This window comes from Microtus oregoni, unplaced genomic scaffold (genome assembly GCF_018167655.1).
Source record: "Microtus oregoni isolate MIOR12 unplaced genomic scaffold, Mior012 000047F_ref0000412, whole genome shotgun sequence".
In the NCBI taxonomy this organism is placed as follows: domain Eukaryota; kingdom Metazoa; phylum Chordata; class Mammalia; order Rodentia; family Cricetidae; genus Microtus; species Microtus oregoni.
The window spans coordinates 16,253,715-16,277,220 of record NW_024543221.1 but is presented as its reverse complement, the minus strand read 5'-3'; the positions used below and the strand labels follow the sequence as shown (position 1 = coordinate 16,277,220).

At 48.9% G+C, this 23,506-nt stretch overlaps 1 protein-coding gene across 2 annotated transcripts in view; it reads right to left on the bottom strand.

Annotated features, from left to right (window-relative positions):
• The window catches only part of Kcnh1 (potassium voltage-gated channel subfamily H member 1), a 296,080-nt gene that overhangs the window by 48,355 nt on the left and 224,219 nt on the right, over positions 1-23,506 (bottom strand). For both annotated transcript variants that reach the window (XM_041635334.1, XM_041635336.1), the window contains exon 10: positions 19,528-19,724. In XM_041635334.1, the coding sequence (XP_041491268.1) occupies positions 19,528-19,724 (197 nt within the window). The remainder of the gene's footprint in view (positions 1-19,527; positions 19,725-23,506) is intronic.

Below are 23,506 nucleotides of genomic sequence, written 5' to 3'. Positions count from 1 at the left end.
AAGGATTTTCAAGCAGGCTCTGGGAACAGAGGCACAGCGCAGCAGGAAACCCATGGTACACATGTGACCTAAAACCCTTTTCTGGGAGGCAGTCCAGCATGGGCAGAGTGACGGCAAATGAAGGGGGAAGGAGAGCCAGAAGAGGCACAGAGAAAGAAGGCAGGTGTGCCAGTTCTGCACAGGACCACACCCTGGGGTCTAATCAGTGCTATTGCTGATAGACAACAGTGCTGGGATTGTGGCCTTGGGGGCTGTCATGGTTCTCAGCTCCAGGGGCCCCTCCTTCATACCTCCTGGTTCCATTCAAAGTGCACCTGTTGGGGCTGCACACACACACACACACACACACACACACACACACACACACACACACAGACCTTGCCACACTGGGCTCTGTGGCAAGGCTCAGAATGTACTTTCCACAAAGGCGAATCTAACAATGTGCACTCCCCCTGGTTGTTCTTATTTCACCCTCATGACAGCTATAAAAGAGAAGAAGAAATGTGGCCTCTCTCCTTTTGAATGAGGAAACCCGGGCTCTGGAGGTGTGGTCTGCTCAGGGTCATACAATGGCAGAATGATCCCACGGCAACAATGCCTTCAAATGCAACCCTCTTTTGAACTATCTGTGTGCCAGGGGGCTACAGTTTCATACTGTAAACTATGGACCATATGACCCTTTTAGGTCCCAGGCAGAAGGCACAGCAATAAGACTTCCTGCAGAAGCAGACAGAGAAAGGATGCATGTGGGCTCTGCATGGCTCTGGGGTCTCCTGAATCGGGAGAGCAGATGGACCACAGGGACGCTAAGGAAGTGTGAAAGGCTTCCCTGAGAACCAAAGTGAGCCCTGGAGAAGCAAGGGACAAGGTGGGGGCTGAGTTTTAAATAGTTTTATCTACCCGAGGAGAACTGCCCAGCTCTTTTTATCAAATGTATTTATGCTATGGGGTTCTATGCAGCCTCCTCCCCAGGTATTCAGGAGAGCTGGAGAGAGATGGGACTACCTGCTGCTGGGTTACATGTGCTCTGGCTGCCCCTGCAGCAGCTGGATCAGGAAGTGGGGATTAGGCACGGGGCATATGATCTAGACCTCAGAGCTTCCCATTCATTCTAGTTTATAAGTAGGAGATAAGAAAGGCAAGGAAAAAAGACACTTAAGGGCAAAATGTTTTAAATCTTCGCCCCGTGGGTCAGTACTTAGCGAAGAACAGGGTTGTCATGTGCCCCTGTGATGTGGGAGTGATTTCTTATTAATAAAGAAACTGCCTAGGCCCATTTGATAGGCCAACCCTTAGGTGGGTGGAGTAAACAGAACAGGATACTGGGAGAAAAAAGCTGAGTGAGTGGGTCGCCATGATTCTCCCACTACAGACAGATGCAGGTTAAGCTCTTTCCTGGTAAGCCACCTCGTGGGCTACACAGATTATTAGAAATGGGCTAGTCCAGGTGCGAGAGTTAGCTGAGAAAAGGCTGGAACTAATGGGCCAGACAGTGTTTAAAAGAATACAGTTTCCGTGTAATTATTTCGGGGTAAAGCTAGCCGGGTTGCGGAATGCAGCCTGCCGCTCATCACTACACCCCTGTGTTTACCGGGGATCTAAGGAGCAGCTTCATAAACCTTGACGACTAGGAGACAAGATGAAGTCACGAGGAACACACACGGCTCATCCCTGTCTTCACGTGGAAATGAGCACAGCACCCACTGGAAATCTACTTCACCTTTTGCAAAGGGCCCTTCTACTGTCCTTTATCCACGACTGACACGTGTACATGAGAGTGTGCTGTGACACGCTACAGTGCAGGGTTTTCCCAATTCCGATTGCACCATCCCACCAACTGGTTTATACTTGTAAAACAAGATGTAACCATCCTGGTAAAGGAACCACACAGTTGCCCAACTGTGCCCAGGGGCATCATCAAAAGGAAACTACATGCATGTCACCTGCTGCCAAAACACTTCTTGAGCAAGGAGCAGTCAACTTTGCACTAGTGTGTGCACTTGCTGCGAGGGCTGTGTCAGGCCCTGAAGCCTTGTGCATTGGCCTCCCGCTCGTCCTGTGGTTGTTTTTGCTCTTTAGGGGGCGCAGCTTTGAGGTAAGGCCAGGTCTAAAGGTGGCTTCAATCATGTAGGAGGTACAGGTAGCCAATAGGGAGCCAACAGGAGTCCCCACTGCCTAGGGAATCCCAGACGGGAATGGGTGGGATGGAGGGGGCATTCTAAGCTCCATTAAGCCACAAGCACCTCTTCATGCCTGGCATCAGCCATCAGAAAACAACTGTACATCTCATAGCCAAGTGGCTTCAGAGACCGAGAAAGAAACCCCACTCCACCGAGCAGTCGCAGGGCTGCACCTGACCCAGGGCTGCACGAGGAAGGGAAACTTACTACTTGGGAACAGCAATAAAAGAACCAACCAAGGGAGAGTGTTGTGGTAGAATGTGAGTTACACAATCCTAACCAGAACCTTGCCTGAGCATGCTGCTCCATGGAGGGGATCAGCCAAGGCCAACCTGCTACTCCTTCCCCCAAAGAGACTCTATTCTTCCTGACAAGGATTCACTCACTGCCTGGGCCTGGACTCGCCTTTTGGCCACCTGTCGATCCTCTTTGGCTGGGTGTCTTAGCCTGTGATCCCCCAAACTTCCTGCATTAGCTCACTTGAACCACTTCCTGGCTTCATTCAGAGCCCCAGACCTGAATTCTTCACCCTGGTCACAACTGGCCTGCCCTAACTGTTCCTGCTGCCCAGACTTTCAATGTCCCCTGCTCATGGCTCCCACCCAGCACTGTTTGACGCCACATCCCAGTCTCTGCTCCTTGCTTTGTCCCAGTTTAATTCTCCCTTTGTCCATCAAATATGGTAGCCAGGTCTGGCCTCGCCATGGAGACTCAGCCCTTGGAACCTTGTGGTCTTTTGTCTCCACAAATGCCACAAGAGTCCACGCCGGCCCTTCATAAGAACCCAGACAAGACAAGGATTCAGTTCCTCCTCAGAGCTCTAAAATGTGTATGGGCCTTGTGTTTATAAACACACTTTGGATAAGACACTTTTATGTTTTATTTCCTCAGTAGTGTTTCTTTCCTATAAGGCAGTAATATGTGGTCATCAATTTCTGTATCCACACCCCAGTTCTGTATCCCAGGTCCCCTTCCATCAGCCCCAGCCATAACCCGTGTGACTGCAACAAGGTGGGCAGGCCTGTGTGTCCTTATTCAGGGCCTTGACACCCCTCATCAACACAGACATGGGGAGCTGCTTCCATCCCAGTTATTGCTGTTGACTGACCACTGTCTGTCCATCTCGTGTGCAAGCATTGACTGACCACTGTCTGTCCATCTCATGCTCAAGCACTGACTGACCACTGTCTGTCCATCTCATGCGCAAGCACTGACTACTGTCTGCCCATCTTGTGTGCAAGCATTGTCTGACCACTATCTGTCCATCTTGTGTGCAAGCACTGACTGACCACTGTCTGTCCATCTTCTGAGCAAGCATTGACTGACCACTGCCTGTCCATCTCATGGCAAGCAAGCATTGACTGACCACTGTCTGTCCATCTCGTGTGCAAGCATTGACTGACCACTGTCTGTCCATCTCGTGTGCAAGCATAGCAGATCCCAGCTCAGCTGCTCAGGGGAGGCAACAAGAGTCTGAATCTTTGCAAGCGCTCAGGGGTGTGGTGCTGCTGCTGTGTGGATTGGCCCTCTGAGGGTCCCCTATGTGTGGAGGACCTACAGGTGAAGGCAGAGGAGAGGACTTTCCCAGGCCACGGGTGACTGGCTTGGGTCCCTCAGGAGGCACAGGAGGAGGTCTACAGGGTCTGTGGGCTGCGAGGCCTTTTCCTACCCTGCCACTGAGGTCCTGAGTGCGACCTCATGTAGGGAGCTCCCTGGGTGTTGCTGGTCCTAGGTCAGAAAGGCCAGGCTATAGCTGAGACCCAGTTCCATTTAAAACCCAGCAATGCAAGTATTGACAAGATTGTTTGGGGCATGGGAGGTGCTGGTAGTAAAATGAGACCTAGTTTGGGTTCTGCTGGAAACAGAGCCCAGACCAGGCTTAGGGATTTAACCTTCCTCCCAAATCTTTAGTTTCGTAAGCCAAGTCACAGGAGCGGATCATGGTCTTTCAGCTGTATTTTAAAATCTGTTGAGCTGTAGATGGAATCTTATTTTGGCTGGGCTGGGATTATAGGGGAATCAGAGGACAAAGAGAGGAATTGCAAGTCAAGCAGGGACAGGTGTGGAGAGGATGCCAAGTTGTCAAGGCTCAGAGACCTCCCTCAGGGGCCACTCTTCTATGGCGCTCGGATTTTCTGCTCCCTGGAGCAGATGGGATAGAAAGATTACTAGCATGGAGGGCTGGTGAGGACCTAAGAGCTCATTTGACTTTACCGTTTCCTAAGTAACAAGGTTCAGTTCAGAACTTGTTCTAGGGGCAGACTCGAGCAGACCCCCACGCCAGCCCATAATTCAGGACAATAGGTGCTTAGTGGAAGTGACCTTGCTTAATCCCACAGTGGAGACTTCCTCCTCCCTGAGGAAGAGCAAGAGCAAACGTGGGCCAGGGGGAATCTCCTGGGCAGAGCTTTCTGGAAGAAGCATCTTTAGGAAAGGGTGTGAGCAAGAAAGATAAGTAGAGTTGGTGCCGGAAGGCTGGACTGGGCCGTAGCGGGGGGGGGGGGGGGGGGGGGGGGTAACTGCCTGCAACAGCCCAGTAGATGGGGTTCAAAGCCACTTTCAATTGCAGTTGGAAATAGAAGTTTACAAGCCATCTCGGGGTCTGGACCTTATTCAGAAACTGTCAGGAATTATCAAAAAGTTCAGAACAAGAAAAGCACACAGAGCTGGAAAGCCAGACATAGGTTGGGAAATGAAGGCATGGTTACAATCCCTGTGTCTTAGCACACTCGCCACCCCTATTAGCAGGAAGCTGAGGGTACTACTGTGGCTACTGCCCAGCTCAGGCCAGCACCTGAGATGCCCAAGCCCTTGGTACTCTGTGAATTATTCTTTCAAGCAGATGGTTCCTCTGGGTAGCAAGGAGACACCACTCATGAGAAGCCTGAGAAAAATTATATTTTACTCTGAGAGTTAAAGAAACTAGTGATTGACCCAGATGCTTAAACCCCATTCCAAAACCTATTAAGACAAAGATGCAGCTTACACAAGAATACTGTTTGAAAGAAGGAAACTTTCTGTTCTGGGCTTGAGGCCCTTAGAGAGGACTGGGAGGGGCAGAAGAAAGGGGAGGAATATGGGAAGAGAAAGGAGAGGAACAGAAAAAAAGAAGGCAGAGGTGAAACAGGGTGGGGTTATGGATTACATTGTATGTTCCTAAATATATTTCCAAGGCCTAAATCTGTGACCTATGCAGATAAGGGGTCCTTGCAAATGTAACCCCTCCAGAGATCTCAGGATGGACCCTTCTTGGGTTCAGAGGAGGCCTGCTTCCAAAGACTGATGTCCTTATAGGAAAAGGAGAGGGAGATTGTCCACATTGACAAGGGGATGAAGGGCATCTGAATATTGACAGAGACCATGGCCAGACTTCCACAAGTCAGCCACAGGCAGTAGCCACCAAAGGCTGGTAGGGGCTTCCCCTATAGACCCGGAAGAAGTGCAGCCTCACAGATTTAGATTCCCAACCTAGGGACTCCAGAGCTGTGAGATAAAAAAAAAAAAATCCTTATCATATGACAAGAGCATTTGTTCAACTATGTTCATAGCAGTATTATTTGAAATAGCCAGAACCTGGAAACAACCTAGATGCCCCTCAATGGAAGAATGGATGAAGAAAGTGTGGAATATATACACATTAGAGTACTACGCGGCGGTAAAAAACAATGACTTCTCGAATTTTGCATGCAAATGGATGGAAATAGAAAACACTATACTGAGTGAGGTAACCCAGACCCAAAAAGATGAACATGGGATGTACTCACTCATAATTGGTTTCTAGCCATAAATAAGGGTCACGGAGTCTACAATTGGTGAACCTAAAGAAGCTGAGTAAGAAGGTGAACCCAAGGAAAAACATATAGTTATCCTCTTGGCTATGGGAAGTAGACAAAATTGCCGGGGAGAAAATTGGGATCTTGGGGGTGGGGTGGGATGGGGGTAAGGGGAGAAGGGGAGAGAAAAGGGAGAAGGGGAGGATGGGGGGAACTTGGGGGAAAAGGATGATTGGGATAAAGGAAGGTTGGATAGGGGAGCACGGAAGCACAATTCTTAGTTAAGGGAGCCACCTTAGGGTTGGCAAGAGACTTGAACCTAGAGTGGCTCCCAGGTGCCCAAGGCGATGGCCCCAGTTAGTTCCTTGGGCAGCTGAGGATAGGGAACCTGAAATGACCCTATCCTAGAGCAATAATGACAAATATCTTGCATATCACCATAGAACCTTCATCTGGTGATGGATGGAGATAGAGACAGAGACCCACACTGGAGCACTGGACTGAGCTCCCAAGGTCCCAATGAGGAGCAGAAGGAGGGAGAACATGAGCAGAGAAGTCGGGACCGCGAGGAGTGCACCCACCCACTGAGACAATGGAGCTGATCTATCGGGAGCTCACCAAGGCCAGCTGGACTGTGACTGAAAAAGCTTGGGATAAAACTGGACTCTCTGAACATGGCGAACAATGAGGGCTGATGTGAAGCCAAGGACAATGGCACGGGGTTTTGATCCCACTTAATGTGCTGGCTTTGTGGGAGCCTAGCCAGTTTGGATGTTCACCTTCCTAGATATGGACGGAGAGGGGAGGACCTAGGACTTACCACAGGGCAGGGAACCCTGACTGCTCTTTGGTCTGGAGAGGGAGGGGGAGAGGAGTGGGGGGGAGGGGGAAAAGGGTGGGAAGACAGGGAGAAGGGTGGGAGGAGGGGGAGGGAAATGGGAGGCTGGGAGGAGGTGGAAACTTGGTTTTTTTTTTTTCCTTTTCTCAATAAAAAAAAAATCCTTGCTGTTTGAAGCCAGCGGGCTGTCACAAACACTGGTACCTTAGGGGATTCCTGTGGGACTGGATGTTAGGTCCAAGAGCATCACTTCCTAGATTCTTCCTTCCCTTGACTGCTCCCTGTGAAGCTGGGGAATCCTAGGGAATGCAGGGTGCACACAAACTCTAGAAGAACCACGCAAAGCAACTGGAAACTAGGGGAGTAACTGTGACTCAAGGTCCAGATGCCACTGCCAGCCCAGAACCAGGCTGCCCCATGGGCTGCCCTTGGCCACAGTGAAAGGGAAGCAATGTCCTGCAATGAACACTTTGTCTGAGTCATGTGTTCAGATGTGCGCATGGCTTCCACTCTATCAGCAGCGAGGCACACATGGCTCCCACCCTATCAGCAGTGAGGCATGTATTGTCAACTCAGTCAAGGCCTCAGGATTTTAAGTGTCCCACGGTCAATGCTGGGAGGTTGTAGACATGAGTTATTTTTAAATCCCTCGAAGGATCCCTGGCTTAAGAGACCCTGGCCCTCAAGGGCCTCATACTCATTTTCTATTCTTCTCAACACCCTCTCTTGCTCAGTCCATTTTAAATATGAAGGATTTTTTTTCCCACAAAAGCCAATAGTCTTGACGGGAACATTTAGTTCCCATGAAGCACACGTCCACAAATTGCTAATCACTGCATGGTGCTTTGCCAATCCTCACCTCTCCCCTAAAGAAGGAACAAAGCTTCCCTGGTCAAGCAGAGCTGATTTCACAACACGAATGATTAGCAGGGGTAGGACACACTTGGGGAACTGGCAGAGAGCAGGTGCTGGATGTGTTCTCGACTCTCTTCTCCCTAGTGCAGCTTCTGGGATGAGCCATTTTTGGGAAACATACACTCAGATACACCCACCACCAATGTCAGAACAACCAGCACCAGAGCCACCATTACTGCCCACAGAGAGGTCAGGGCACCTGGGTAGCAAGCAATCTTCAAGCCATGGATATGTGGGATGTACACACATGCGGTGCAGACAGGCGCCAGCTCTGCAGAGGGAGGCAGCAGTGGCCAGAGCCCATGCGATGGCACCAGGGATGCTTCCTAGACCCTACCATACTATGACTCCTGTGCACCAAGAATAGTCTTTTGCAGTGACAGGGAGGGCAGGAAGAAGCCCAGATGCATGGGACAGAAGACAGCTCTGCCGGCAGGGTCTCCGGGGTGGTGGAAATGATTGCTGGTGGACTCCAGGGAGCTCTGCTGCCCATGGCTGCAGATAATTGGGCCCTGCCTCTAGCACTCGTCAACAGGCTTGGAGCTAAACACATTCCTGTTCAGGTTCCAACCTGAGCGAAATGTCAGTGAGGAATTAGGAAGTGCTTAACACAAAGCCCGGGATGAAGATGCTGGCCGTGCTCCAGCGGCCTCCGCCTGTGGTTCAGCAGCCAAACCAAACTGCTCCACTGCTGTGCTCATATAGTCAGGAGTGGGAGGAAGGGGAAAACCTGCATTTGGCATACAAGTCCTTCTTCTTGCCCAGCTCACACTCTGGGGTTCGCAAAGGCGTCTGACTCCCTGGGCAAGGAGTTAGGCTGTGCCAAACAGGCACAGCTTCCGCTCCTCCAAAAACAACATGTGCAAACCCACTCACATCCCCAAACCTCCCAGGCATAGGCATCTCTGCTTTTATCTCTCAAGCCTCCCCTGCTCCCTAGGACAGGTTTTCCCCAGTCTCCACCATTTCTGAAGGGACTGTTCCGAGTACTCACCACTGCCAACTGAATCAAACGAGGAGTGGCCCCCAGCACTGGCTGAGCTGCTCACCATTGTTACACAGCTTCTTTTATGAGCTCAAGTTCAGGTAAGTTCCTCAAACTGCTGGAATTAGGACCTCAGGGAAGGAGAGGGCTGCCAGGGCACTGCATGGTGCCTGCGAGCTGTGGGCCAGAGCACTTCTCTCTGTTGAGAGTTCCAACATCCTGTTTCCCATGTTCTCTCTTGACACACTGTCCTCCCACCTCCACCATCTGCCATGGGGTTTGTCCCAAGCCTGCCGAAGCCTCTCTGCCTGCATATGGTGAGGCAAACCCAACACTTCACCCAGATAGTACCAGAGGGTTCCTAGAGTGCAATACCACACATCACCAATAGGAGGTATCAGGTGTGGGCTGTGAAGTGCAGGATTTTAGATCCTATAATAACATGACCAGGTGACCTCTTTCAAAACTCTGTACTCCATAAACCAGAAGTTATCACCCTATCTGGTTTGGGCAATTGCAAGAAGTCTGCTTGGAAGTACAATTGTGCACGGAAGCTGTCTGCAACTAGATCTCCAAGGACTAAGGCACAATCCTCAGCATGCTGCCTGAAGCAAGGGGCATTTTAAAACTTAAACCTGTCGTGGAGGATAGGCTGGCTCTCATTACTATGCACAGCCCAGGAAGAGTTATACGTATGAAAAGGCCTAGGAAGCAAAGGTTTGGGAGCTGCTGGGTTGCTATAGTGTTGCCATGTGCTGTGGGGAATTAGAGAGGATGGGCGATGGACTCACTCAGCCCCCAGCAGAATCATTTCCCCACCCATACCGACACTCGTTCTACAAGGGCAATAGCTAGCCCTGAAGGATGTCCTGCCCTAAGAGCCTGAGCAACTCCCATGGAATCTTCAGGCAACTTCTCCCTAGGAAAAAGCAGACAGGGAAAGACCTAGAAATGCATCTGGGATTTGGGACACTGACCAGAGGTTTCCCTCTGCCAACTTTCTTGTTGAGTTCTTAGCACTTAGCAAATCAAACTTATTGCTCTCACTCAGCACATCTGGACAAATACATGATCATCAACCACAGTCACTCAAGCAGCTACCTTGTTAGCCTCCGTGAAGCTCAGGCATACCTGGAAGGGTACAGGGTTTTCTCTGGTGGTAAACTGACGCCTCTCATCAATGCCCACCTAGAGCTTTTCCTAACTCCTCCTCTGGTTCACTGTCATCACGCTCCTTGTTTAAAGCCTTGGTCCCAGTCCTGGCGAGGCTCTCTGGCCTCGACTTGAGTCTTCAGGGCTCTTCCAAGCTGTGCATGTCCACTTAGGCTAGTATCTGGCTGCAAGCTGTCAATCCTCTGGCCTCTCATGATGGACAGAAGCAAACTGCAGCCCTGAGTATTCCTGCCACAGAAGGTTTCTGCCCTCCCCTCCCCCCATCTCCACATCAGCAGAGCTGAGCCACAAGCCAAGGAGAAGCTGGTTAGAATCATCCAGCCTCACTATACTCCATAGCTCTCCAATGTGAATGCAGCCTCAGCCCCAGATCCCATCCCCGAGCAGGTAACAAACTGTCTAACACCAACACCATTGAGCAAACACTGGAAAGTCTGTTCCATGTGCCCAGATGCACTTAGGTGCTGTCCAGGGACCTGCTCTTATGCAGAGCCTCTCGGCAAGGTAACAGGCATGGATGCTGCAGCTTCCTCGCAGCAATGAAGGCCAGCACTGCTGACCAGAGACCCACAGTCACCACCTGCAAGATGACCACCACAAATCAAAGAACACAGTCTTGGTCATTGCCAGGTCAGTTCAGATTTGAACTCCAGCTTCTCAGTTCAGGGCATGTTATTTAACCTGTGGGGCCTCTGTATCCTCAGCACCTTAGTGAGATAATACTACATATGAAGAAAGACTTTAGTGCACACTTGGCAGAGGAGATTATTATTTGTTGCTGGCTGAGATCCCCGATACCCAGGGCCTCCTGGGAAGGAAAGAGTGGGGATATTATAGGGCTGTAGGAGCAGAACTTCAGAGGGAGAAAGAAGGACGGTTTCTCTGCAGATGCCAACTGGCAGGCAAGGCTTTAAATACCTGTAGCAACAAGAGGGAGACATGGCATTGATCAGTGGATGTCTGTTTTCTTGTTGGCAATTTGAGTGTTTACTCATTCAGTTCTTAATGTTGTAAATCAGCTGGGCAGGACAGAGAAATGGGTCAAGCAGACACAGCCTGGCCCGTGTGGAACTTGTAGACAGCAAGGGAGACATTCAGTAAATGGTTAGTTAGAAGTATAATGAGAGTCACAGGGAGGTGAGTGGTGCTCACTGGATCAGAACATAACAGGCTTCCCTAGACTGAGATTGAAGAGAAGCTATGTGGAGCGAGGGTCCCGGGGCGGGGGGGTTGGAAACTTCACTCTAGAGGTCTGCACAAAGTACAGGGCTGTTGGTAACATCAGCGACAAAGCCAACCAAGTTTACAGTGAGAAGATCCAAACCAGAGCAGTACATGACACAGTGTTGGAGATGCGGTGTACACAGCCACACAGGAGACACAGGGCACACGACTCCTGATGCAGGTGTTCAGCATCCTTTGGGAGAAGATGAGCTGCGTGGATGAAGAGATTCATCTGATCTCTTGAAAGGCAGATGTTATCACAAAAGTTACAGGGTGGCCTGGGTTCACATCCTGATGCTCCACTTTCTAGGAGGCGCTAGAATAAAATCAGTGAGTACCCAGAAAATGTGGAGGAGCAGTTCAAACTCAAAGACAGAAATGTAAGTGTGGATGGGCACTTATGTACAAACAGGAGATGTGTCAGAAACACGGAATGTGCCTGGACTAACAGAATAGAAAAAGGAACTCACAAGCAACACTTCGAAACTGATCAGTTAGAAAACATGAACAGCCTCCTAAAGTTAACACCTACAGTCCAGCTGAGGGCAGACAGCTCTATGGAGCACTGACTGTCTGTCTGTACCTCAGAAACGAAAGTACCCAGGGCACCTGTAGCAGGAGGGAGGGGCCTGAGTGCAGGATGTTACCAAGTGTGTGTGTGTGTGCGTGAGAGAGAGAGAGAGAGAATGTGTGTGTGAGAGAGGGTGCATGCACATGTGTGTGTGTTCATGCACGTGTGCATGTGTGTGTGAGAGAAAGTGTGTGTATGTATGTAAGAGAGAGGGTGTGCATGCATGCACGAGTGTGTGTGTGTGAGAGAGAGAGAATGTGTGTGTGAGAGAGAAAGTGTGTGTATGTATGTAAGAGAGAGGATGTGTGTGCGTGCACAAGTGTGTGTGTGTGTGTGAGAGAGAGAGTGTGTGTGTATGTATGTGTATGTAAGAGAGAGGATGTGTGTTTGAGAGAGGGTGCATGCACGTGTGTGTGTGTGCGTGAGAGAAGAGAGAGAGAGAGGATATGTGTGTGAGAGAGGGTGCATGCACATGTGTGTGTGTGCGTGTGTGTTTGTGTGTAGTAGTAGTACAGTAGTAGTAATAGGAGGGGGTGGTTCCCAGCCTGGATCATCTTTCTGCTTCATCAGCAGCGAGACTCCCCTCTCAGACTCAGCCCCCATCCATCCTCTACAGAGCTTCTGCATCCATGAATGCAAATGTCTCTCTTGGTGATAAAGTTCCCAATCTGGGACCTGTTGCACGCCTGAGCAAACATGATAAAGACATGCTGCTCCCCACAGAGTGCATGGCCTGGAGTTTCCCAGTATTAGGTCAGATCTTTTCCAGCCCGTGGCAAACACAGTATCAACCACCACACCCCAGATGCCCCTCCGCCATGCGGTCTGAGTTGGGGAAAACTCTACCCATGATGCAGTTGGCAGCACCACCCTTCCAGGAACCACCCTGGTGACAGTTCTGGTTCTAAGGTGCTAACCCAGGCTTCAGGATGATCTGCCCAAGAGATTCCTGGGGATTGGAATTTAGTTCCCCTATCCCCTATTCCTCTGACTCTTTAGCAGCTGATGGGACAATGGCTTTCCTAAACAGCAATCTTGTGGCCATAGCCTGTGTCAGTCTTCCATCTTAGGGGCTCCCTGACTCCAGCAGTGACTCTGGTAAGAGCAGTGCCCACTGATGGCTGCCAAAGCACCCTCCTGAGGGGTATCCCTGTGTAAAAGAATAAACTGGGAACAAGACAGTTCAGGTAACTCTCCCAAGGTTGAGTCAGGCCTTGAATTCATGTACTCTGACTATGGCATTCACACATTTTAATGATATAATCAAAGATTTATTTTCTTCAAAATCGTCACTGTATTTTCTACTGTACAATATTATGCTAGTTAAGGATATTTTCATGTAAGCATACATTGCATATTGAACATATTATCTCATGCCCTCTGCCATGTCCCCTCTATTATTAGTACCCTGGACAGTTCTACTTCCACTCTCATGTCATGTATATATGTATGATTTTATGTACTTATAAAAAATCTAGTAACTGCTTTTGAGAGAAAAAAAAGTTTGTTTGAGACTGGCTTAAGAAGGACGGCATTTTTAACAAGCACCCTATAATGGCTCCCATTCCTACAAGGATGGAAGGAATGTGAGAGGGCTATACCTTACGCTGTGTGAGGGATGTGCCTAGCTCCTCCTCATCCCATCCTGTGGTACCCACTGTGGGAGGCAGTATGAATCCACAGATGAGGACAAGACATTCTTCAATGCTCGCCAGCCCCTATCTCTAGCTAGCAAGCGGCAGAGCTTAGCCGTGAGGTGACATTTCCTAAATTCACACTCAGCCCAGAAAGTCACTGTTTTCTGAGAAGTAGCAGATCCAACCCGACCACTGCACTGTGCAAAGCTGACATTGACATGATGAAGAGTGACCCCTCAGTCTTTCCCAGGTCTCTAGGGGACTCTCCTCATGTTTGCTGGGGTCCAAGCAAGAGCAGGACCCATGAAAGACTGCACAGGTCCCCAGCACCAACTCCCGGTCCTGCTGAGGAGGCGGGAGGCGGGAGGCGGGAGGCGGGAGGCGGGAGGCGGGAGGCGGGAGGCGGGAGGCGGGAGGCGGGAGGCGGGAGGCGGGAGGCGGCTTTGATTCATACTCTGTGGTTTCACAAAGATTACAGTGGTGTCAGTCACATCCCCCATCCCCTTTCGCCACCTCTAATTCCGGCACCATGATTTTATTATCCCTCTGGCTTGACAGTCTAATAGATGATTTTAATTTCACAGAAGCCTTCGCTATGGCGGGATGACAAGGAAAGTATTGGCTATGCAGAGATCACTTAAAAACTCAGGCTAGGACACACCAGCGCTCAACAGGAAAATGCGTGCTACTTCTAAGCACCTGGCTTTATAGTCTTTCTTCTTAGTTTACCAACATTCTGCAAGAAGAAGGAAGAAGACAGAGGACTCCCCAACACCACCTATGAGTAGGGCTCTCTACAAACCTCTCAGGTTCTGAGTGCTTCTTCTGCGGAAGAAAATGTCCTTTGGTTAAAGTGGGAGAAGTGTACACATGGCATTCAAGATCGTTCACCATGGCAACCTCTGCTTTAGAAAGCCCCTATTTTGAAAGCACTGGTGACTGGGGTATCAGCTCCCTCCAAGATATACCAGGTTGAGCCCTAATTATGATTTTAAAAAATCCCTCCTGGAATAAATTACCATAAGCAAACAATGCAAAAATATTCACATACACAACAATACTGGCTTTGAAATGAAAGCCCTACACTCTGAGGATGAGAAGCGCCCATCCAACTACCTGCATGCCAATTATCCCTGGCACTGGCTGCTGGTAATTACCTAATTGCTTATATGCTGGCATCCTTGAGTTGTGGTACATTTGATCTACTTTCATAATGATTGATCTCTGAGCCCCGAGAGGTGACACCTCTTCCCCACTCACAGGAAAGTGAAGCCTATGGAAATCATTAACCAAAGAAACAGATCTGCTCCTAACACAAGGGGACCAAGCATGACTTCAACTCTTCAGGCCTGGAAGTGGAGGTAGGGGTGGACAGCAGGGCAGGAAAAGGGACTAATATGGACAGGGGCTTCCCACAGGGATGGGTTACTTTGACTGTGTTGGGTTTTGAGACAGTGTCTCACTAAATTGCCCAGGCTGGCTTCAAACTCAGTCTCTATTCCAGTTTGCCCTTGAATTTGCAATCCTCCTGCCTCTTTCTTCCAAGTGCTGGAATTCTCAGCGTATGACACCGTGCCCAGCTTTGCTCTGCTGTGTTACACTTTGTTTAAGATGCACAAAACTAGCAATAGTGTTAACCAGAGGACCATTGTGCTGGCTTCTGCTAGTTGCTGTTGTTTTGTCTGAGACGAGGTCTCCCACTGTAGCCTAAGCTACACCCAGGCTAGCCTTGAACCAGCAGCAATCCTCCTGCCTTAGCCTCCTTCCCAAGTGCTAGAGTTACAGATGTGAGCTACTACACACTAGATATTAGCTTATTTTTATAAATGAAGGAGCAAGGGCTTTGTTGTCCAAGAGTGCCCAGCTAGTCAGCAACAACTCTGCATTCAAATAGAAGCTTAGCCCCAAAGCAGCTCCTTTCTAAACAAGGTCAGTCAGGCTGCTCCCCAGCACATGAGCTAGACCAGAAGTCTCCACGTGCATTTCTGGTACCCTACTGCTAGTCTAGGGTCTGGTAGGCTTCACTGCTTCTGAATCCATTGGTGTAAGCAAAAGTCACTGGAGATGCTTAGGAGACAGCCAGACTATCCCCTGAGCCAACAAACCCAAAGAAAGCTAGAGAATATCACAGTGGGAAAGGCTGGGTACCACTCCCCTGGGCTGGACCACCAAGGAGCACCCCACCATTAGTCACAGGTGTACGGCCAGGTTCAGATTCTGTCAGTCAATATCCGGGTGATCTTGGAAAAGGGATTCTCTCCTGCACAGCCTCCTGGTTAACTCCCTTGAGAAAAGGCAACAACCTGGTAATGCCACAGGCTGCTCTGTGGATTTCAGAGCTGACATAATTCACCACTGGGGCACCCTCCTGGGGTTGATGCTGTCTTACTCGTGCTGGCGGGAGGATGCTTGCAGAGCCAGCAAGCACACTAGCCAGGCTTTGGCATGATGGTTCCACTTTCTTCCCTTCATAACTTCCCCTAGGCTGCTCCCCTCAAAGGAAACCAGACTCTTCTGACTCCCTGCTGATAGACCTGCAGGCTCCACATAGCTCAGCTGCTACAGTGAGTTCTGCAGAGCAGAAATTCTGAGCATGGGCAGAAGATCCCCTCTGTGAAAAGGCACAAGGCTATAGTGCATGGGATATTACTGAAGAGGAAACAGAGTAAAGATGAACTTCACCAAGCCCCTCCTGTGCCCACCCAGCAGGAGCTCCCACTCCATTTTCTCCAGATGAGGAGGCCTTCTTACTTGTGCAGAACTAGAGAAGAATTAAACAGGAGAGGCAGGATCCAAACCAATGTCATTTGTTTTGAGACTCACAGCAAGAAAGACAGAAGGTCCCATGCTGTCTCTGAGCCTGGCTTTGTATTTACCTTACAACGGCTTTGTAGGACAGGACGACATGATCAGTCCCTTCCTGGGCTGGACTCTTAAACAGTGCTGACACCTGGGGAATGCTTATCCAGCTGGGCTTGGGAGTAAAGGTCTAAATCTTGGAATATGGAGGCCAGAGGAAGCCAGGACGCTTCAAGATGTTTCTGGTGGGTTCTAATTCTTTCATTTCCAGCCAACACTCTGGCATTTCTGTAAAATGTCCTATCTATGGTATGAGGATGGTGGGGACAAGATAGAGAGATGGACTGGCCACTGAGGCACATTCTGGCTCAGAGTTTTTGCTGTGTGCTGGAGGAAGGCTTTGAGATGAGACAACTCCCCAGACAGACGCTGAGATGGCACAGTGTCCCTAGAACTCTTAGCAAATAATTCACTTGGCTTTTGCCAAGCTAGAAACAGCCACAAGAATAACTTTACTTCATCATGAAAAAAAAAATAAAGCAAGGAGAATAATTCATGCATGCTATGTTCTCATCGTCGGTGCCCTATGCAACCATGAATTAATTCGCAGAAGGACACAATGGGAGATGACAATGGTCACGCCAAAATGATGAGTCTCCTTTTCCAAGAAAAGAATGGCTCTTTACATAAAGCTGTCACTGACATTCCTTTGGCTCAATACCAGACTTAGAGGGGCTTGGGTTGGGAGGGAAGTTCACAGGCCAAGCAGCTTGAGTTTTCATGAGACGCTTGAGTTCCTCCCATGATGCTCCTCAGCGGGGAATTAAGATACCCTAAACACCCTAAGGCTACACAAAAAAGCACCATCTTCTCTTCTCTGGGGACCTGACACTTACAAGGATGCTTCTAGACTGTCCACAGCTTTGGTTCCTCCTCTTCTCCAGAGCCGTCAATCATTCTATATGTATAAAAATAATCTGACCACTGAGACAGCACTGGTTTTGGCTGTTATTTTTAAGACAGATTTATTTGATCTATAATTATTCTAAAATGATTACTCCTCCAAATAACTCAAATCTCATATTTTTCTACCCATATCACACAGCAACACTGAAAGCTGATTATAATCAACTGGCTTTCACAGAAAGGAGGAATAAACCAAAAAATAGATTTTAGGAGAATCCACTTGGCTAAAAGTATCTCCATCAAGCATCCCAAGTTCTCAGCCAGCAGACAAGTGAGGGACACTTCTCCAGCAGTTCTCAGCCTACCCTGGAGGATGGGTGGGCAGGCTTCTCTCCACCACCTCGTATTGCATGATGGGGAAGGAGAGGCCCAGAGGCCCATCTCTTTCCCCTTGACATTAAATGCTGCGTGAGTTACAGGCGCTACGTACTCAGTTATACACAGATGCTCTGGGACTCCCAGGTCTCTGAGCAGGATGCTCACGGTAATGGCACCTGTGGACTGGAGCAGGAAGATGTCTACTCTACTGTGTATATAGCCCAGGATGCTCAAGGCAATAGCACCTGTGGGACTGGGGCAGGAAGATGCCTACTGTGTATATAGCCAAAGGTTGGCCTTAGAAAAATTTGCACAAGGTGACTTTCTCTAGACTCTGCTCAGAGGTCCTCCTAGTAGACTATCTGCCCCTCCCCTTAGGCCAGCATATCCGCTACACACAACTCATCCTGGACATTGCTTTCCTGACTCCCCCTCAGCTTCTCCCTCCTTCATTCATGCTACACTTTGGGAGAGTCATGATCACTGACTGTATTAGCTGCCGCTATCCTGCCCATACAGTGCTTCTGTTGGGTTTAGGCACCTGAAGGGAGGGAGTCTTCAGTTTTCTTTATCTAGTCCAGTTCATCTGGCACCAAGAGAGACCCAACAAAGCAACGAATCTTTCAGAGTCTGGTGGCTAGGAGGAGTTTGTCACACACAGGAGGAAGATGTCCAGGCACAAGCATTACACTTGAAGAAGCCCCTTGACATTCTCAGAGTGGCAGGGGTGGGTGTCAGGAGGAGGGGTGGTAACAGAGTTCAGGGATAGGTTTGTGTCTCATGTGTACAAGCAAGTGAGCTGTGCAGGCCTGAAGGAGGCTATAGGGTGGGGCACACATGGGCAGGAGGGTAGTTCAACCTCTGGGAGAGGTCCTAGTGAGGAGCTTTGTGCCCTCAAGGCTCTACAAGAGTACCCATGAATTCCACAAGGCCCTGAGGAACTCCCCCCCCCCACTGCCCAGTGTCCCAAGAACTTCAGGTTGGCCTTGAAGATTCTGCCAGGATCACAAGAAAGGAAATAAAACATGAGTTCATACTGGAAAGCTGAGGCAAAAACAACAGAGCTTGAAGACCAATCTGAGATATGACAGAGGGAAAAGATCAATGTTGGTCATGAGAAAGTTCAGCATAAACCAGACCTGTAACTAGAGCCAGGGTCCAGGACTGTGAGGGGCTGGTCAGTGGGGTGGATATGACATCACTATGGGAAACATCTTATGAAAACCCTTCTGAGAGAAGATCCCTCTTGGTCAGGAGTGACCATGCTAGTGTTTACCAAAGGTGACAGATGATGTACAAGAAAGTCAGTCACAAAGGCGGGTATGATCTTGGGAGACTGAGGCAGGGGTATTGACAGTTTGAGGGCTGAATGGCATGATCTTATCTTAAAAAGAAAAGTTTATCATGAAAAACTATAGAAGGCAAGGAGAATACACACAAAGAGGCGGGGAGGAAGAGAGGGACGGAGGGAGGGAGAGAGAAGGCGAAACTCAGTTGACTTTAGGGAAGACATTTTCTTCTCTTGAAGCTACCCATTTCTCAGAAGATGGCTGGAGATGAAACTTCCTCCAAACAATCAAATTCCATGGCTTTCTTTGCCGAACTCAGCTAACACACTTTGATATCTTTCCCATAAAGCATCATTATCTGCCCGCCAAGTAGTGGTTTTACCCCCACTCTGCAGGTCCCAGTCACTGGGGATGGAGTGGACAGTGGACATTACTCAGGTGGCTCCATGAGGTCTTTCTATTGGTGAGAAGCCACATTTACCCATCTATTCACAATACTGGAAGGCCCAGGTGCCTCTAGGAACTACCCAGCCCACAGACTGACACAGCAGAGCCCAAGGCTGATCCATCTTCCAGCCCAACATGCTTGCTTTGCCCTTCTCACCGTGGCACAGCAAAACCCGACAGAGCAAGCAGCAGGCAGGGCTGGCTCAGAACACCCTTCTGCCAGTAAAGAAACAGCAAAAGGAGTTACCACAGCCCCAGCAATTATCCAAGGTGCACAGAGCAAGCAGCAGGCAGGGCTGGCTCAGAACACCCTTCTGCCAGTAAAGAAACAGCAAAAGGAGTTACCACAGCCCCAGCAATTATCCAAAGTGCACAGGGAGAAGTACAGAAGGAATCAAAGCCACCAGCTTACCCTCTTCCGCAGGTTGTAGGTGAGAATCAGGTTCCGGGAGAAGGAGTGGGAGAAGGCTGTATAGAATTCTAGCACTTTCTGAAGGGCGTCCCTCTTGATCACATGTAGGTCACAGTAGGTCAAGGCCCTGACATTAGCACAGGACTGTGCAAGCGTGGCTTCCTTCCAGAACACATCTCCAAACACATCTCCTTTCCCTGAGGAGAGAGAGTTGTCATGAGCACTGGCAGCCTGTAGGTTGGGCTCAGAGGAGGGAAAAAAGTCATAATTTGAACCCTAGTAGCATGCAGTTCAAGAGCCTTTAAGGTGGTGCATAATTAATTATGATAATATTACCCTGTGGCAAGGATGCTGCTGCTCAGCCTAGAAAATCATCACCTATCCCATTATTCTTTACCAAAGCCCATTTTCTCCACAACAGCACCCATAACCTGCAATTCCTTTGTGGCTTGTTGTGTGCCCTGTTCCTCTCAGAACATGATGCTTTATCTGTTGTGTAACAATTTCTTCTGAACTGAAATATTCTATCCTGGAGGGAAAGCTCCCTAAGACTGGGGAAGTCTTAAACTCACAAGTCTCAGGAAGTCCCTGAAATGGAGCAGATTCATGAGGCTTCTCCCTCCTCAGGTTTATATAAGCAGTAAGGACTGTCAAGAAGAGGGGGCTCTCCAGCCTGAAAGCTGTCTGGAAGTGAAGCAGAACTCCCCGGGGAGGCTACTCTCATTATCTGTCACCTCTTGTTGGGGTTGGCTTTGGTGGTAATGAGCTATACATGTTTATGTAAGTATTTTTCACTTATACTCTTGTGATATTTGCAACAGATTTATGTAACACGTTGGAATTCAGAGGGATCGTTACTTTGGTCTGCCTTCAGTTCCTGCTCTGAGGGAAATAGGCATGTATTCATATTTCCCTAGAATGTCACACAACATATTAGGTGCATGGTTGGTACTGATAGGCAGAAGCGGGCCATGGCTCTGCCTCTGTGTCTAACTGAGATGAATAGATCCTCTACAGATAGAGTGTGTATTTGTGTGTGGGCTTTCTCAGGAGCCGAAGAACAGGGGAAGCTGCATCTAGCTGAGACTACCTAGAAGCAGTCAAGTATGGGGTGTAGCCCTTCCCATACTTGTCCCTGCTTTAAAGGTTAATTTATATAATGAATCCTACCTCTCCCCCATACCTCCTGGAATGTGTTTTTTACCCTTGCTAAATACCCTCCCAGTGGTATACAATGCAGGCAATTGCATCTCTAGCATCTTCTGTCTCTGGTATCTTATAAGCACATTCAGCAAATCGATACAATACTGTAAAATTAATGTTTATATCCCAGATCTGCATGTTAAACTCAAAGCCCCTATGTAATAGCATGGCAGGGGAGCCTTTGGGATATAACTAGTGTAGATAAGGGTTTATGACTTACTTTCATGTTTAACCCCATTACAACTTCATAAAACAGCCCCAGAAAATTCTCTCAAGCTATTCCTTACTTTTGAAGATACCATAAGAAGTGGGCAGTCTGCAGCTTGAGAAGATCCTCGGAAGAACCTGACCATGCTGAACTTCTGACCTTCCAAGACTGTAAGAAAACCCTATTGCCTATATGCCAACGCTGTCCATGGCATTTTGTCAAGGCAGCCCCAAATAAGACAAGTAATAATAACCTTCATCACCATATGCTGATCCACCTCCTCTAACTCAGAGATAGTCTTTCCACTTTTCAGAACTATGAATGCTTTAGCCCATTTCTATTGCAAAGCTGAATTTATTCCTGGCATAGTCTCCAGCTATGTGGCTGGATTGTTCTTCTTGCTTATAAGTTTTCAGAGCAGATAATCACAAGCATGAATTCCCAGGGAGCCAGAGAGGAATGCACAGGAGGAAGGAGAGAACAAGAAATGGTTGGCCAGGCTCCCCAGACCCAGGCACCCTTGATGCTCAACCAGCAGCTGTTTTCACAGGAAGAAGTTACAACCTGAAGCACTTGGGCTGATGAACATTTTCTATAGTACCAAGTGTCTATATGAAGTCTATAAGATACTCCACAGTCTTCTCTAAGCACCTCCAAAATGAGAGTCAATACTTCTATCTCTTCCAAATCAAGCAGATCGTGCATGGCTTAGGGATGCTACTTCATGGTTCTCTACACGTTTCAATATGAAGGTGTTTCATACTGCTGTTTCAATATGAAGGTGGGTTTAAAGATTCGGTGTAAATAGGACATCCATGGGGTAAACTTCCAAGTAAGCCCAGGTAAACATGTATGCTGTTTAGACCCCCTTGCCAAGTTCTAATTTTTGTTGTCTGTGATATGAGTGGTTAAGGCAGGGGTAGGGCCAACAGGTAGCTTTGAGGGAAGCTACCTGGTTGCCCTGGAAACAGGCTGTCTCCATGGTGCTCTCCAGCACTGCATTCTGGGAACTTACCTGTACCTATAGCCTATAGCCTGCCCACACTGTCCACCACGACTCATATGCCTTCGTATCTATTTAATCTGGCTCTTGTGGTGAATGTGCCTCCTCTGAAGAAACATCCGTTCCTTCTGACAGTGTGGTTACAGTTGTAGCTCACTCGAGGAGGCAAATCAGTGCTAAACTTGGTCATGTAATCAACACGGTTTAGTAAAAATGACATTCTTGGATTTTGAGGCAAGGTCACAGAAAGCTAACAGCCCAGGTTTCTCAGAATATTCACTCCTGGAAGTCTCTATCTTGAAATCTGACCAGTTTGGGGGAGACTGACCAACACAAGAGGTCTTAGGAGTGCTCTGGTCCCCTGTCCAGGTCTCATCTGATAGCCACAGCCACAGTCACCAGTTACATCCATCAGCCCCAGTCGGGCCTTCGGGTGAGCACAGGCTTAGAAACCACCCGTCTACACCAGCTGAGATGCGCCCATAAGACAAGAATGAGTGTTTTAAACCAGGCCATGTGAGGAGTCGTGACCCAGCAGCAGACACATGAACACACAGGTCACGGAGCTTTGGGCTGAGAAACGGCAGGGCATCACCCGTCATCCCAGCTCTTGCAGGCATCCCTTGTGTTTCTCTGAGAGAAGGTGGCAGGAGAGGGTGAAGACTCTGCCACCAGTGAGAAACAAGGAGTGTCTCTAGTAACAGACCGACTTTCCTGGCCACAAATTTTGAGCACCGGCGGGAAAGGCAGCTTTACAAACTTTGCAGTTCCTCCGGGAGGAAACATGGTATAATTAAGCTGTAGCTACTGAGCAGAAGCTGATTGGTAATTTTGTCTGTTTCTTATCAAGATTACCTCGTTTAAACAAGACCCAATATAGAGGCATTATGCTCCTTTAATGAAATTGGGAGTCATTTTCTAATTATAGAAGAACCAGTAAAGTGAAATAATAGCTCCTTGTGTGCATTTAATAAATGAATTTAGCTACACAGATTTCATTTATGAACCCTCTCAAGGGGCGCATCTATTGCACAGAACATAGGGCCACCTTGCTGGAGCGGGGCTCACAGGAAGCAAATGCCTCTGAGACAGCAGCATCTCATGCTGGGAGTGTCTTGTTGCTGTCGCAATATGGCCTAGATTTCCAACTCAAGTTCCGCCATGTCTAACCCTACTTCCTGAGAAGGTGGCTGCTTGGTGTTGAGAATCTGGGGGTGAGAGTGAAGATTGGAGGATGCAGGACTCCTTGAACCCCAAACAAACCCCAGGCCCCTCAGCACATGTCAACTGTTTTCAGGAACATGTAACTCATGAAAGCCGGCAGGGGCAAAGCAGAACTTTTGCAGATCTCATGGGTGTGGCGCAGGTGGCTGGGAGGGGACCTCCCAGGTCAGAGGCTGAGAGAAGGAAGTCATGACGGATGCTGTGCATTCTTCCCGCTGTGAGCACTGCATGACCACCCACTCAAGAACAGAAGGCGCTCAGAACACCGGGCAGTCAGACTGTTCAGCCAACTAGCTTACCAATCAGGGTGCACGTCTAGACCATGAGAAGCTTACCATGCG